Below are 16,359 nucleotides of genomic sequence, written 5' to 3' on the forward strand. Positions count from 1 at the left end.
CACGTTTGACATTCTGAGATCTGCGTCGTCTTATTTTGAAACGGCCGCACCGGAGGTGCCCGTGCCTCCTCTTCCGGTCGCTGCAGAGATTGACGCTGTGTTGTGGAGCCGCAGCTTCTCCATCCTCGCGCTACAACACAACACAGCACAACGCATCACAATGGGGCCGTAATGTCGGCGGCGGGCCAGAACCGAGCGTCTCCCCCCCAGTGCTGAGCCTGTGCATGGATCTAATGATGATGAAGAAGAAGAAGTTCAAGTTCAAGGTGGATTTCGAGCTGGACGAGCTGTCGTCGGTCCCCTTTGTCAACGGCGTCCTCTTCTGTAAAGTCAGGCTGCTGGACGGCGGCTTCTCGGAGGAGTCTTCTCGGTGAGCACGGCGGCGACGCGGAGCTGACCTTTACTGTTAAAAACTAAACCCACGACTTTAACCCAGGCGGGGAGGACCCGTCACGGCTAACTAGCTCACAACAGGCTACACTCGGCGCGTTCGCTAACCTTTAATGTTTTTGCTTTTTTTTCCCCCCTCGACGCTAACTGACACCCAGCCCGCCGTAACAACTCCGCGAACTCCGTCGCGACCAGTGTGCAGCAGGTAAACGTTGAACGCGGCTGGAGTTTCTCGTTTTCCCAACACACAAACGCGACATCTGGATCCATATCTCGGGGGGTGGGGGCGCTGAGTGACTTCCTCGCCTGTTCGCTGGGTTGTGAGGAGGCAGATCGCCCTCAAAGCAGCCGTAAAGCTGCCGATCAGGACCCCCATCAGCACCGCGGTGCTATAAAACCACTGGTCGTTGCGTTGAATCTGCCCCCCTGCTTGGTCATGAAGTTATACCTGCAAGAGGTCGTTGATCTGTGGGATTACGATTCCCTGAAATGTACACGTTTGAAGAAAAAAAAACCCTCAGCGTAACACATTTTACTATTTCACGATGATTTTCATAATGAAATAGTAAAATGCTTGCTTGCTGCACTGCCTGATCGTTTATATCAGTGCTTCTTTCAATATGACAGCTATATAAGCGAAGGACTAGAATGAAAGTGTGTTCATTTCTATACAGAAAATCATCTGATCGAGCTAAATATGATATATATTGATCAGCTGAGTTTCCTGACTCATTTACTTAAAACATGAAAAATAAAATGGGTTCAAATAATTCTGCTCATGTGTAATACAATTTAAAGAATTGTACGTTTTTCTGTTTGAATTAAAGAGGGAGTCTTATTTGATCTGTAGTCATTTCAGTGAGCTGGACCCTGCTTTTGGTCAGTTGTTTTTTTGGAATAGCTTCTCTCATCCTTAACAGTCGAAAAGAGGATCAAAAATATGGTTATAGTGTCTTTAGAAAAAAAAGGAGTTGCAATGAAATGATTCAAAGTGGATGTTATGAGCAATTCGGTTGAATAGCCCTGGATGTATCACATTACTTGGAATTAAAAGAGCATTTTTAGAGTAAAATGCACCAAGATCAAAACAAACACAACTCTAAAATCATAGAATTTAATAAAAAACAAACAAAAAAAAGTTAATCCTATCGGAGATTCTTTATGAAGTGCTTTCAAACCACCACAGAGGGCCAACATGCTGTACACAAAATACAATGCAACATTAATCTCCGTATAGAAGCAAAACTGACTTTACAATGACGCAAGAGACAACTTGTGTCCAGTATTTAAACTTTATAATGCTACTATGTTTTCATGTTAATTTATTTTGGAGTTTTGCTGAATGAGGAGTGCAGGAAGTCAGCTGACTTGACCCCGGTTCACTGGGCAGACCAGGTATTCCTGCAGGTCTTGTGATCAGTGGCTTGAAAACGTAACAGAAGACAGTGTTGTGCAAACACCTGCAGTTGTTTTGTATTTCAGTAAGTAAGACGGAACACATTTGTCATGTATGTCATGTATGTATGTTGCCACTGCATTACTAATGTTGTTTATAGCATGGCTGCGATATTGCTGAATTATGTTAATTTCGTCATTGTAACTTTCTGATACCATTTCTTTTCATCTGACTTATGAGTAATGAAAGACGTTTTACCTTGTTAACATGTTTCGACTGCATCGGCAGTCTTCCTCAGAGCGTCATCTGACGTTTGATGACGTGTCGGTCTTTATCAGGTCTGTCCGAGTCTGTCAAGGCCGTATGACATACTACAGATACTAAGCCACAATTAAGACGTTACTGCATTTCCAGATTAATGGTCTGTGGAATCACACACTATGTTGCCACATTATCATTACAAAGTGTTCCGTGATCGCTATAAAATGGTGAAAAGCACTTTTTAGCTGAATCTCATTTATTATGTAATCAGTACATTCTAAGCTTCCATACTTAATGTAACCTATATGCTCACAATGTCCCTCTATCTGGATCTGGCTTCTGAATGTTTCGCATGATTGTCTTTTTCCAGCCCAGAGCACACAGATGGTGAAGCAGTTTGCTCAGGAAGCATTACAGACATTAAACAGTTAATGTCACAGTTATTGCAGCTTGTCGAACTGTTTGAGAAAGTGCATGCGCGCGTCAACATTGTTTAAAAACTGTAAACAGGTCTCCGTATATTGAGACGGGATCTTTAAAAGACCGGCGTCTGCATTTCATAAGCAATTCCAGGAATGATTTACTGAAAGTGTCCCGCTTTGTTTAATAGTCATGAATTTGGAAGTCATCCATCACTGAAATTAGGTGATATATATACAAACAAATGAAATGAGCATAAGTGGTTTGCTAAAGGGTACTTGACCCATCCCTGATGGGGTCATGGGACAGGAACGATGAGAAGAAGAAAGAAACGCACAGCATGAGTAAGGGTGAAACTAAAAAATACTTATTATTATTATTATTATTATTATTATTATTGATAGTAACATAGTATCACCATCATCAGTTTGGTGCTACAGTGCATAAACTGTGTAATATAAAGATAATAATAATATTATATTTAATTTGGAGGTGCCTTTCAGGTCATCCAAGGTCAAATTACAGTAAATAAGATTATTATTATTATTATTATCCTACCATATAAAGATATCATTGCTGTCAATTTGTGGCAACTGAAGCCAGTCCACCCATTTGTCACCAGTTGTGTGTTTCCACTCATAAATGATGCTTTTATTAATGGAAAACAAGTTGCATTGTTTTGAACCGAGGCTGCAGGGATCCGATGGCTTCACTCAGATTATATAACAAGCCTGCTGTTACTCTAGCTCGTGTGAACGCGGCTAACTAAAATGGCCCTTTTGGTGCCGTTTGGAGTTCCTGAGGTCACATCGCCATTTTGCCTCAGCTCACATTGGAGCCACTTCAGCTGAATAAAATGAATTTAAAAAGAGCTCTTTTGAAGCCGTGGCCTCGACGCCAGACGTCTGGATTTAATTAAAAACATTAAAGTTGAACCCTTTGTTGTTCTCTGTCCTCGTCTGACGTGGCAGTTGCAAGTCTGAAAGTTGTTACATTACATTATTCTGAGGCATTTTGTTATATTACACTCCTAAACTGAATTCCCTCTCTCACCCTTTGGAAGCATCCCAGCTGTGAGCATGAGGGAAGGGCGGATTGGTGTTTTTTTTTTATGAGCCTTTCTTTTCCTTTGGTGTGGCTCATCATCAGTTCTCTGACAGTTCCTGGGTTATAAAAGTTCACCGGTATAAAAGGATAGAATTGACACTTTTCCTGTGCAGGTCTACTCCTTCCAGCGTTGCTCAACACGTGAAAGCTTCCAAAGACTTGCTTCCTTTCACAGTTTTATGCGAGTGTAAAAAAAAAACAAAAAATCCGCCTGCAACGGTGGTTCAACAAGTTATCTGTCCCGAGACGAGTGAGACGAATCACGCCTGTGCTTAAAGCCGGACTTATTCACACTCGCTAATAGGATTTTGCGGAGCCGAGAGAAGCACAGTGAGCCTCAGTACGTGAAACTCCAGCCAGATTTCCCGGAGCGCACACAGTGTCCAGCTGGCGGGGAGTTCCCCTCTCTCTCCGGGCCCGCCAGCTGAAATTTATCAACCTCGGAACAAAGTCGGGGCATTTGTGAAACATTAGTCACGCATCTGCTCTTATTGTTTTTTTTTTATTTGGAGTGAGACGGGGGAGACTCGCCGTGGATCTGATCGTCCTGCTAATCTTTTTTTAAGTCTCATCAACTCATGTTGCCATTGCATATTTATTCATTTTTTTTGCCTTGTACCCCGTGCGCTTCTTTTTAACACAGCAAAAACAAACTCTCCACTTTTTTTTTTCTTTTTTTTTTTAAAACTTGTTGCCTTATTTTCCCTTGAACTGTGTCCCAGTGAGTCTCGGAGCATCAGCTTGGCTCGTGTTGGAAGTCCAGTAAAGTCCAACCAAACGAAAGGCACGCAGGCTTTACTAACAGATGGGAGTTGGTTAGATGAGTGGGAGAGGAGAAAGTGCCAGTGAAAGAGGGGGCCCCCATCTGTGGCATCGTAATTCTGCCCACGCGTGCGGTCTTGCTCTTTCACTTCGTCTCATCCTTTTTTTTTTCTACCGAGAGCAGGCTACGACTTACGATCTCTTCAACCTCAGGATGGAGGGGAGGGGTGTTTTGTTCCGTCTGTTGGGAGTGGTGCCAGTGCCCTCCACACCTGCCACCCTGCCTCCGCATCCATCAGTTAAATTCATCTATTGGTTGAAAATGAGCCAGTAATTAATTGGCTTGTTCATTAAGTGTACAAGCCAAAAAAAAATTTAAAAACCCAAGGTTAAGCTCATAAAGCTTGTATTGGCAGCTTGAGTCGGGGCATTTAAACAGGGAGGACATGTGTGGATTGTTAATCTAGTAGTCAATCAGTCGAAGTGGTTTTATTTTCTTATGTAATAATGATGATGCAATAAATGTGCCTGTCGTCCCACAGTTATGAGATTTGAGGTCTACGAATCAGTGGTTATTATTGAAAAAGCAAGATTAGTGTCGCGCCACAGTCAAGGTCAAAACTTCAACTGGTACGAGTTACAACACTGTTCCGAATGCTGCTGACTGGGCGCCTTTATTAGGGACACTTGTACAATCTCGCGTTCGAGGTTACACTTTGCCTTGGGGTTCTTAAAGGGACTGCATTTTATTGAGTATAATTTGTTATATTTTGTCACTATTCTATTAGCATTTATGTGAAAAAGGTAGACTAAAAAGATCTGTCATTGGTCATATTAACATTTTCTATTAACGGTTTTCAAGTATAGTTTTGTGTTTTTTGTTTTTTTTTGCCATTTTAATATTTTTATTTGTTTGTCATCTTAATGCTATTTTATAACATCCACTAGTCTTTCAATTCTAGTCTAATTTCAATTTTAATCGGTCATTATTGTTTAGTTTCAGAATTTTTGTTCGTCGTATTTTATTGTTTTGTCGTCATTGTATTAATCTTCACGATAAACACTCATCTTTGAGTATTCACATATGAATTGAGTTTTAAATTCCTTGCTTATAATACATGATACAAAGTACAGATGTGTAACTTTACTGACTGCTAACAGGTGGTCTTGTTGTGATTTTCTTTTTATTTGTTTGTTTGTTTGTTTTTGCCCTGTCAGAGAACCAGTGCTGGCTAACTGTGTTCGATGGAGGAAGCGGTTCTCTTTCCCCTGCAAGATAAGCGCCAGTGCCGGGACGGGTATCCTGGACCCCTGCGTGTGTCGAGTGTCGGTCAGAAAGGTACGTTATGTGGCAATTTAAATAGATGCATGAGGAAGTCACATGGTGCAAAATAATGGATATGAGTCATAACAACAGAAAATCATGCTTCTAAATTCAAGTCTGATATTGATTTTGATTTTCATGGACCAACTTAAAATTTGTCAGTAAAACATGGCAACCAAAGCAATCGATCCGCATCAATAATATAAAATATCATTCAGTTTAATCGGAATTTGTCAATAATGTGAGGGATGCATCCAGCTGTTAGAAAAGTCGCTTCGGTTTTATTCGTATATTCATTATTGTGTGTCTGCTTGCTTATTTGTTTGGTTTTGAAACACGACTCATGTCGTGTAAACAGAGATAACCTTCTGTTTAAACCTTTTAGTGAATATGCTCTTGCAGTTGCCTCTTTTCATCAGAATTTCTTTCTTCAGAACAGGAAGATTTTGAAGCAGCTGCCGCTTTTTTTTAAAAAATGTCTGGAATTATACTTTCATGATTTTCTTTGCTGCGGATGGAAGGCTGAGTGAAATATTTCTCCGCATCAGTGTTTTGTTTGAAAGATATGTGGATCACTCTGGAATGCTTGGTTAGATGTAATCTTGTATACTGAGAGACACAACTCATACGGTACTTTCTCTTCTTTCTATTTTTTTTCTCCCAGGAGCTGAAGGGTGGAAAGGCATATGCAAAGGTAATTCCTCACATCCCTCCCCCACCTCCTAAACAGACCCCCGTGTCAGCTGGATTTACAGTAATCGGCGACATTGAAGTGAATAGCTTTGTGAGCCTGTAGCAAACAGATGTTGTCCGCTGCCTGCAGGTCGGCTCGTCACGTCATCCGTTTTCACATTTCAAAAGTCTTTGTTTGCTGAACTGACGAAACCTGTTCTTGTGCACATTCTCTTTCACCCAACTTGTCAGGAAAACTACAAGCTTGGTATCAATTTTTTTTTTTAAAAGAACTGTAAAATGTGCCAAATTTGTGTTTTTGACGTCCGTGTGCAGTCGGTTCACGTCCACAGATTGACACGTTGCTGACTTTGAACAAGATTGGCCTCCTGAGAGGAAACAACGGTCACCCTGTGTCATTCTTTCTCCTTTAGCTCGGTTTTGCAGATCTGAATTTAGCAGAGTTTGCCGGCTCAGGGAATACAACCCGCAGATGTCTGCTGGAAGGCTACGATACCAAAAATACCCGCCAGGATAACTCCATTCTCAAGGTAACACTAAAGCACCCAACAGCAGACAGACCTGACTTGGATACCCTGGTGCTTTGAATACAAGCCTGGGATTTGTCTTTTCGCGGGGAACTCCACACCTCGCTGGCTTTGCGTAAACTCATGGCGTTTTGTACTGAACAGCAATAACCACACATCCAGGTGGTTTGTTCTGTTGGCCACGAACTGTCAATCACAGGAGAATCGCTCCGTCACCTAACGACAACAAAAAACTAAATGCAAATAATATCTACCCGATTTAAGTAAGAATTTAATAAGATCTGAGATTTACACATCCAAACTTTTTTTTTTTTTTTTTTTTTTTTTTTAAGAAGAACATCTTAATATAAATGCATTTCAAATAAATTGGCTAAGTAAATACATTTGATGTCAGGGAATTCTGATGAAGTCACACTGTTTTGGGTATTATAAACTAATCTAAACAAACTTGGTCTAATAACGTGGACAGACGAGCTTAAACACAATAGGAAAAAAAAGCAATTTAAACACTAACCACCTAACCAGCAAGGTAAGTAAGGTCATTTACTCTGAAAACCAGTCAGAAAGCAGCCTTTTTCTTGTTGGAAATCCAGCTGATATAACAAGTCAAAACAACAGCCAGTCCATAACTTTCCCAGTGAAAAGCCTGAATGTCGGCAGAAATCACTCTAAACTTGTTTTAAAAACGACTGGAACCAGAGCAGATTAAACACAAGAGGAAAATCCAGCATCACAGGAACATAGATATAAACAATGAGCTCAACGTCACGTCTCTGTGCCAAATAGTTGCAAAGAGGAAATGTAATACCTTTGAGGGTTTCTGCCAATTGTTTGAGTTGGGCAAAGAAGACCTTTTCAGGAAATCTGGGGCACTGATTTCCTTGAACTCTCAAAAATAACACGGATATCTATTGATGCCTGTAAATCAGAAAACTATAAAAGCGTCTCACTTCATTGAACAAAAATTCTACCGTTTATTTCTATGAAGCAATGCTGGAAAACGGATATTAACATAAGAATTGAAAAAGAGTGGCATCAAGTATGGCGAAGTCATACCTCGAACTTTTTTTATTAGAATGATTTTTGTTTGAAAAATATGATCAGTTTTTTTCTGGAAAAATCCAGTGTTATTGCTGAAGGAAATGTGGATCGGCTTCACCAGACCATAGTACCCATATTGTTTTGGTCATCTACACAAACTCATCCTTTCTGGAAGGGAGTGGGAAAAATTTATTTCAAAAACTTTGCGCCTGAAAGTAGTTTTTAATTTCACTTTTTTCTATCTCAGTTTAACTCCCAGTGACCTCTGTAAAGGTGACATTAATTAATAGAATCAACCCTCGCCCCTCAGTGGAAAAGACGACACACTCTGTTCGACTCCAGATAGAGAAAATGAGACTGCTGTAACCAGGAGGATTCCTAAAGAACACATTTATGGTACTCTATGCAAAACTTCACGTAACAAAAAAATGTGTCTTTGACTACTATAATTAAAGTAATTTTTCAATTTTTCCCATCTATTTTATTTTACCTTTTGTGTTTCTTATGTTCCGTTTGGTTGTTTATTGAAAAACAAAAGTTTCATGTTGATTTGTCATCTTTTTCATTTATTAACAAATATTTCTTTCTTTTATAACAGGTTATCATCAGTACACAGCTCATGTCAGGGGATCCCTGCTTTAAAACGTAAGTTCAAGCACAATTGTTCGGCTTTATGTTGATAATTAAAAATCTTGTCGGTAATAATCGCTGCGGGGAGAACAGTGCACTTTGCCTATCTGAATAGTTATTCTTAGAAACCAAGACCAAGCCCACTGACCTTTACAAGACTGCAATGTTTAATGTTTCTCTCAACGAAACCACAGTTTTAAAGCACCAGTGTCTTGATTTTCCAAGTCATACCCTGCAATTCACAAGGCTTTTGGTTTTCATCAATTATTAAGCAGTCTGTGCTAAATTTATCAGCACAGACCTGTTGTCATCGTCTATTGGGGACTACATTTGTTTAAAGCTGTGCCTCCAGCTGGAGGCATGTCACTCCCAGCTTTCAACATTGTGCTTTGTCAGACTTGAAAGAGTTTCACGGGAATCCATGATGCCAGACAAGGCGAGGTGTCGGGAAGCGACTGTTGTCGAAGCACATTTTCACATCAAATACATTTTTTCTAATATTCGTTTTGGAAATAACACTATGTGCACCCGGTGGACGTATTGGGACTGGAAGTAGAGAAATGCTTGAAAATAATAGTGCTTGAAATGGAAAGTGTGTCAGTACAGAGAGAGAGAGAGAGAGAAATGCTACTTTACCCAAGGGTGAGGTTTGACCTAAAAATTATCCAGCAGACTTCACGCCAAAAGCGGTATCTCCTTTTATCTCGGCACGTAATTGAATCCAACCAATCTAACGGCGTATTCTCTTTTAGCCGAGGTTGAAAGCGGCAACGTCTCGTCGCCAGGGAAATGTTTTTCAAGGATTAGCCTTTACTTTATTTACACATTTCATCAACATTGATCCTTTCCCCATCTTCACTTAGGTGGCATGTTGCTTTGGACGGGGGTTAAATAATCAATCATTCATCAAGCTGTCTTCCCTCTGTGATCAGGCCTCCCTCCACAGCCACAGTCATTGGGATTCAGAGTGATGGAGAGAGCCTGCTAGAAGAGAGGAAGGGAGGAGACCCACAGAAAGGCTGCTCTGGTGAGACTCGTCACGCCACATTACGCTCTCTGGCTCTGCTTCGTCACCTACCATGACTTTGGGGATTTTTTTTTTTAATCATCATTTCTTTGAAGCACTTCCAGGCACCTGAATGCTTCAGTTGTGCTGCTGAGTCATTTGTAATTCGGGGATTTGTTTTCACTTCATTCGTCCTTGTTCTGTTTAACTTTAATGCAGTAACTCCCTCACTGTAGTTCTGCTGTGTTAAGCTCCTACTGGTCAATGGTGGAGATTTACGCCAGAGTGGCACGGATGGCCGCAGCATTTCATCCTGTAGTCACAAATTTAAAACAATGCTTCGTATTGGTGATCAGCTGCCCAGCAAACCTATGTTAAGTGTAGTTACACTTGGTGTGTGATTACCCTGGAAAATATTTACTAATTATCTTTACATTATATTCCCTTCTATGTACTGTAGGACAAAATGTGTAAAATAAAAGCAGTATTTAGACTTTAATGCATTACTTGGAAGAAAAAAAAAACCAAATCATCTTATTTTTTGCTTTACACATGAAGTATTTCTCTGTGCTCAGTTGCCAGCATACCTACGCAGCACAGAACCAGAACAGCTTGTCAGTAAAGAAACTCCACAGACAGTAGTTCATTACTGAATCACTTCGGCATGATGTCCTATCAGGGAGCCACATGGCAGAATTGAAAAGCACAAAAAAAAATCAAGTAAAGATGACCAAAAACAACAAAGTAAAGAAACTGCTTCACTTCTGAAAAGCTGCAGGCGGCAGAAGGACACGTGATTTAAAAAAAAAGAAAAAGAAACAATAAATCCGTGTCCAGTCAGCTGGTGGAAAGATTTGGGAAGAGAAAGTGGAGTGTTGCTTAACATTAACAGTTACCCTGTAAAAAACCCTCCAGGTTAGTGCACTGAAACAACTCTGCTCAACCCAATGACTGTTAATGTCCAGAAGCATAAATCATCTCGTGCTAATTACAGGTTTTTCATTTAAAATCTGCTAGGTCTTTGCACTAAACCTTATTTTATAATCCTCGTCAACTCATCACTATTACACTTGAATCAAGTTCAGTTCTAAAATGTATTTAAATTGAACAAGTAACACTTTTACCCTCCTTCTTTTTTTTTTTTTATTCTATCATGATTCATTGTAAAATGTAAAAACGACCAGTGCTGACACGTGATAAATGTGCAGCCATAGTTGTCATAATTATTTTGTTGTCCCCCAGCCGCCATGACTAAAATATCTGCCCTCCATCCTTCCCTTTCTGTTACACTCCTCTGCCTCCCCCTCCTCTCTTCTTCAGTATGTGTGTTCATGTGTGAACGCGTTGCTGTGTTGAATACTTGTTCTTCCTTGGAAGCTTCAGAAAGTAGCCGAGCTTCTGCATGTATAATTTAAAGCAGCTCCCTTTTAGCTTAGCCACAATCTGCTCTGACCCTGCAGGCTCTTACATGGTTAAAAATAGGACTGTATGACTTTCTGTGTTTGGCACGTGCACAGCGATGCTCTTTACTATCACCACCAGCAACATTAGTGCAGGTGTGTGGAAAAATTGCAGCGGTATCTTTGTTTTTCCATGTTTTTTTTTCCCCACATATGTGTTAATCCCTTGAGATGATGAATTACATCTTTTGAATTAAGTGATGTGAGTGGCGTGTCTTTAGCTGTGATGGGACTGAGGCTTCCTTTCTCTTTACCAAGGAGGCTGTCTAACATCAGATTTGTGGTGACATGTGTTTGTTGTGCAGCATGTTTTAAAAAGGATGTGCGAGCGCATTTGTTTCCCAGTGATTCTTTGAATTCGATAGATTTTTTTTTTACTCAGCAGAGGTGACATGTTTGCCACCTGTGGTCACCCCCCCCATTAACTCGCTGTGTGTGTGCGTGCGTGCAATGAGGGGTGTTTCCGCCTCCTGTAACTGTAGCAATCAACTACAAATCAAAAGCTGAAGGCTCAACAACCACAACTGCAGGAAGTACACCGAAATGTTTCTTCACACGACTGAACAGAAACTGGGTTGGGTTAGGGTTGCAGCAGATTTCACTTCATACGGTGTTTCAGTGTGTTTGCTCGTGTCATGAGCATAAAGCACGACAACATGTCAACACATAATGAGCTGAAAATGAGTTATGCCAGTGGTAGAAGTCTCCTGGTTGGAAGAACCAATGTAACGATTTACCAGAGAAGCAATAATAAAATATTTCACGGTGGTAAAACATTGGATGTAGCCCTAAGTCAAACATAACAGTTCATTAAAAATACATGCGTCTTCACCAATTCTTAGTTGGGCAGGCGACAAAACCAAAGCCACTATTGTCTCAATAAGTGCAGCTCTCAACTACACACATTTCCTCAACACGGCAGAAAGTTAAAGGGGGCTCAAAAGAAAGCTGTAAACGGTGATTTCCGTACTTTTTCAAACCTTCGTTCTTCTTGCCAATCCCTTCTAAACCAGCAGAGAGTCGAGATGGGAAGTGTCCCGTCGTGTCAGACGAACTGGGGGGCTGCGGCCACTCTCGCACATCCAGCTATGCCAGCCAACAGTCCAAACTCTCAGGTAAGGACATCCCATGTTTTAAAAAAAATGGGTGTTTTCTGCTCAGTCATTGAGACTCGTTTTGCTGATGTATGTCCCTGTCCAAGCCGATGGTGATGGAGTAAAATTTGTTGTGCACAGATTATCCAAACCTTTTTCTCTTATTTTGATAGACCGAGGTGTAAAAGGTCAGTCCGGGGAAGAAGTGAAAAAAAAATAAATAAATTGACTGAGGAGGTGGAAAGCAATAAAATCATTTTCCAGTGACACTCCGTCGGGGCACCTCAGGCCCCGGGCTCAAATTTCCATTACAGGCAGATCAGATGTCAGTAATAAAAGATCGGAGGAAGTGGAGAGATGCACTGAGAACAGGTCTAATGGCTCTCGCGGATAGAATTTAAGAGGCATTTTCTCCCATGTGCAGAACTTGATAGATTTATTCAAACCTCTCATTAATGTCTGGCAAGTTTCCATGGCTGCAGTGAACTGACGCCCTGAGATGTTGTTCCCTTTGACCGGCTCCCTGCCGACACGATGGAGCACGTGGGTATTGTGGGCGTCGCCGCCGCTGAGCAGACCTGCTAAATCATTAAACGCACAGCAGGCCGCAAATCTGCTTCATAGCGCTTTGGTTTGCCGTGAGCAAGACAATAATGTGACTTGTACTTTATGTATCAAATTGATCCTTCCATTGATGGTTCACCGTTTAATCCTGTGAACGACTGCAGAGTGCTGGAACCAATCCCAGTTTATGGGTGAGATCAGGAAACGCGCTGGACAGGTCACCAGTCCGTCCCAGGACAAACACACAGAGACAGAAAACCACACACGCGAGTTAAATGTAAGGTTACCAATTTACCTCACATGCATGATTTTGGACTTTGGGAGGAAAACGAGAGTTCCCGGAGGAAACACACAGGGAGAACATGCAAACTCCACAAATAAAGGCCCGGGCTTGTATTTGACCCTCGGGAAGCGCTGCAGATAAGACACAATATTGTTAATCCATCTCCTGCAGGTCTTTGCAATCCATTGATACTACTCAGCATTGGTTCGTCAGTATTAAGTGTATATTAAAAAAAAATACAACATATAAATGACAGAGCTGCTAGTCACTTTTGAAGCTTTTTAGAGGATGTGTTGAATTGTCTCATATTTCATCTAAAAATCTCAAGGTATTCCTGGAGTTAAGAGTTTTAATTAATCATGAACTAGAACATTTAGAATTTATGATCCCAGCACTGAAGAAACAAACATACAAATGATGCAAACGACCACATGTCACCTTAATGGGTTGAATAGATATAACTATCAAGAGTGTGGTTCTAAAATCAATGCTCGTCCCTCCCAGGCTACAGCACCGGTCACTCCCGCTCATCCAGCATGTCAGAGTTCAGCCACAGGAGAAATCACTCGGTGGGCAGCGCTTCGACGGGCATCGGGAGCATCCCGGAGCCCAGCGAGGACCGAGAGTCCAGACCCTGCCCGGCTCTGCCCGAACACCCGGGCCCCGCCGCCGGCTCCAGCAATCAGCAGTGCACGCCAGTGCGGAGCGCCTCGTCCTGTGAACGACTCAACAGGTGAGCTCGTCCGTTCATCCATCCAGACATCCTGTTCAGGGCCGCAAGCCCAATCGAGGGACAAACGGCAGCAATCGAACACACTCGCATTCACACCGACCAGCAGTTTAGAGCCACCAACTAATGTTCTTGATGTGAGGCAGTGCTAACCATTTTTATTTAGCATATAAACGGCTGTTTGTGTTTGTGTAATTTGTGCAGCGACAAACACACTTTGCCAATAATGCTCCAGGTCTTTGCAACGCTCAGACCCGGAGCTCACCAGCAGGTTACTTTAATGTTTATAGACCCGACAGCAGCAGTGGTAGCTCGCCATCTTATTGATAACAAAATACCAACAAAGCCATACTGACTCTGCCAAGATTTGCATGCATAGTCATAGCTGCTGAAGAGTCTTTGTTCTGAGAAGCACCAAGCTTTTTCTGCCTTCAGTCTGAAGACAAGTTTGATTATGGATTGCTTATTTTTTTTTTCCATGGGGAATTTCAGGTTAAATATATTTTGTGAAAAGGGCATTAAGGCTCCCGTTTATACGACAATGAATACGAGTGTATCCGCAAAACTTTCTTCACTTTTGAGGGGTCAGTTTACTCAGCACCAGTGTGTGGATGAACTGTATCCGCAAAGTTTTTATATCGGCTCCCAAGGTGGAAAGATTATTTCACGGTCTGTATTCTCATTTTATCGTCCATATCAGTAGTTTTATAGTTGAGACTCACCCCTGATAGCATCTGATGCGTCATCAGTCCATGCGGATATCAGGTGCTCTCCATTTTCTTCAGGTTTGTAGTGTATTGTTCTGTATTGCCCTTCTGTGGCCCGGCATACTAGCTACATTGTTGTCTGTCTGCTGCTGCAGCGTAAACACACCCCTTTTTTTAACGAATTAGGTGTTGTCAACGTGAAACGTCGCGTAAATGAGGCCTACATGTGAACATTTTCAGGATGTGCTTAATTTATTTTGTACTGAAACCAAGGAAAAATCTTTCCCAGTGAAATTGGGCTGTTTCTGGCCAGTGAACTGAAGAGAGTCTGACTCCTCTGGTCTTTTCCTAATTGCAGAAACAGATTGTTACTCAATGCAGTTCAGAAAGTTCAGACACGACGGCACCTGATAAAAGCCAGAGCAGCGAAGAGCACTTGAGGCTTCATACTGTGGTGTCACTGAGGGCTCTTTATCTACACACAAGCTCCTGATTGTTTTGGAAAGATCTAAAATGTTCCACCGTTAAAACTGGGGGGTGATTATCATAAACAACAAGCCCATAAACTTCAGCTGCTTTCAAAAGTTTGTAAAGCAACTTTCACATTTTTCTGTTTTTATTTTTTAAGTTTAATGTACAAATGTGAATTTTAATTTCTTCTATGAAGGAAAGTTTTGCCTTCAGGAAAAATAACTACATTTTCACATGTGTCACATGTATACGTGCTCAAGATTAAAGGAAACGTCGCAGTTGAGAAGTTGCTTAGAAAACCAGTGAGTAGGCAGAGAAGTGACTGAATCAGTCAGAGTTCTCACATCCTGTGTTATTAAGCCTGATTCTTGGGCAGATTATGTAAATTATGCATAGTGATCTTTCGTGGTGTTGGTGGGGGAAATTGTGTCATGACAGATTGGACTAATCTAAAATAACCACAGTTTACACCAACTGACAGACTGTACTTCGAGACCATGTAGCTCTGACCCTTCCTCTGTGGCAGGATTAATGTCATTTAAAAAAAAGAAACCATTGCTACACAAGAAAAAGGCAAGAAAAATCATCTATCAGCTTTAAAAGTTTTCTGGCATATGCATGTGAACAATTAATAAAATGCTCAACAGTTGCCCTGTTTTACACTTCCGACACACAAGACCTGCTTGTAATCTCACGAGCTCCTTGTCTTCCTATTCAAAGACCTACAACCAGTAATGTGAAGCATAAAAGTGCATTTACGTGTGTGTACAGCGCGGGAAACACGGGGTCGTTAGTCACCAGTATAGATGGCGGATTAATTAAAATGTGTGTGACGCCTGAGAGACGGGAAACTGTCTTCACAGAAAGCACTCCAGCTGTGCTTTTTAAGCAGAAAGCAGATCAGGAAAGGATGTCGACGCCACTAAAAGCACTTAATGACTCGATGTGAGAGTCGTGTCACGAGCTGTCTGGAATCGAGTCTGTTGGTGCATCTGGTGGTTGATGGCCCGCGTAGCAAACCGGGAAGATAAATACAACGTGCACAAAGCTAGTTATTTTCCAGTAGTCAATGATGGAAAACAGGTGTTTAAAGTAATGATTCTGCTGTGTCCCTTCCCTCAGACATCCAATGAAACAAGACTCCATGGAATCCCAGCTGAAGAGGATGGACGACACGCGGGTGGACGCAGACGATGTCGTCGAAAAGATTCTCCAAAGTCAAGACTTCACACCGAGCCATCTGGACTCCAGTGCCGAGGGTAGGGTTTGGCCATCTTTCAATTTCTTTGCCCTATGCCTGTTTGCAACCACCCGTTTACAAAACCAGATGAAAGTAAGATATTCGGGAGTCAGTCACTTAAGAAATGTAATTATTGAAAGCACTGGTTTACATGCTTACAGTCCTTGATTCTATCAAAGTACTTTTAAAGTACATACGTAGCTACAAAAAAAATATGTTGAGGGTTTTCTACTTCATTGAACGTGAATTTTCT

General features: G+C 41.5%; 1 protein-coding gene across 1 annotated transcript in view; it reads left to right on the forward strand.

The window, feature by feature from the left end:
* Positions 1-143: 143 nt before the first annotated feature.
* LOC308137555 (EEIG family member 2-like) overlaps positions 144-16,359 on the forward strand; it is a gene marked incomplete at its 3' end in the record, with an annotated part of 16,818 nt that continues 602 nt past the window's right edge. Inside the window, exons 1-9 of the mRNA XM_080506307.1 lie at positions 144-370; positions 5,555-5,675; positions 6,325-6,354; positions 6,767-6,883; positions 8,520-8,566; positions 9,484-9,578; positions 12,031-12,132; positions 13,463-13,691; positions 15,989-16,125. Of these exons, the coding sequence (XP_080362433.1) occupies positions 225-370; positions 5,555-5,675; positions 6,325-6,354; positions 6,767-6,883; positions 8,520-8,566; positions 9,484-9,578; positions 12,031-12,132; positions 13,463-13,691; positions 15,989-16,125 (1,024 nt within the window). The 5' untranslated portion in view covers positions 144-224. The remainder of the gene's footprint in view (positions 371-5,554; positions 5,676-6,324; positions 6,355-6,766; positions 6,884-8,519; positions 8,567-9,483; positions 9,579-12,030; positions 12,133-13,462; positions 13,692-15,988; positions 16,126-16,359) is intronic.

Source organism: Blennius ocellaris, assembly GCF_963422515.1.
Source record: "Blennius ocellaris genome assembly, chromosome: 12".
Classification (NCBI taxonomy): Eukaryota; Metazoa; Chordata; class Actinopteri; order Blenniiformes; family Blenniidae; genus Blennius; species Blennius ocellaris.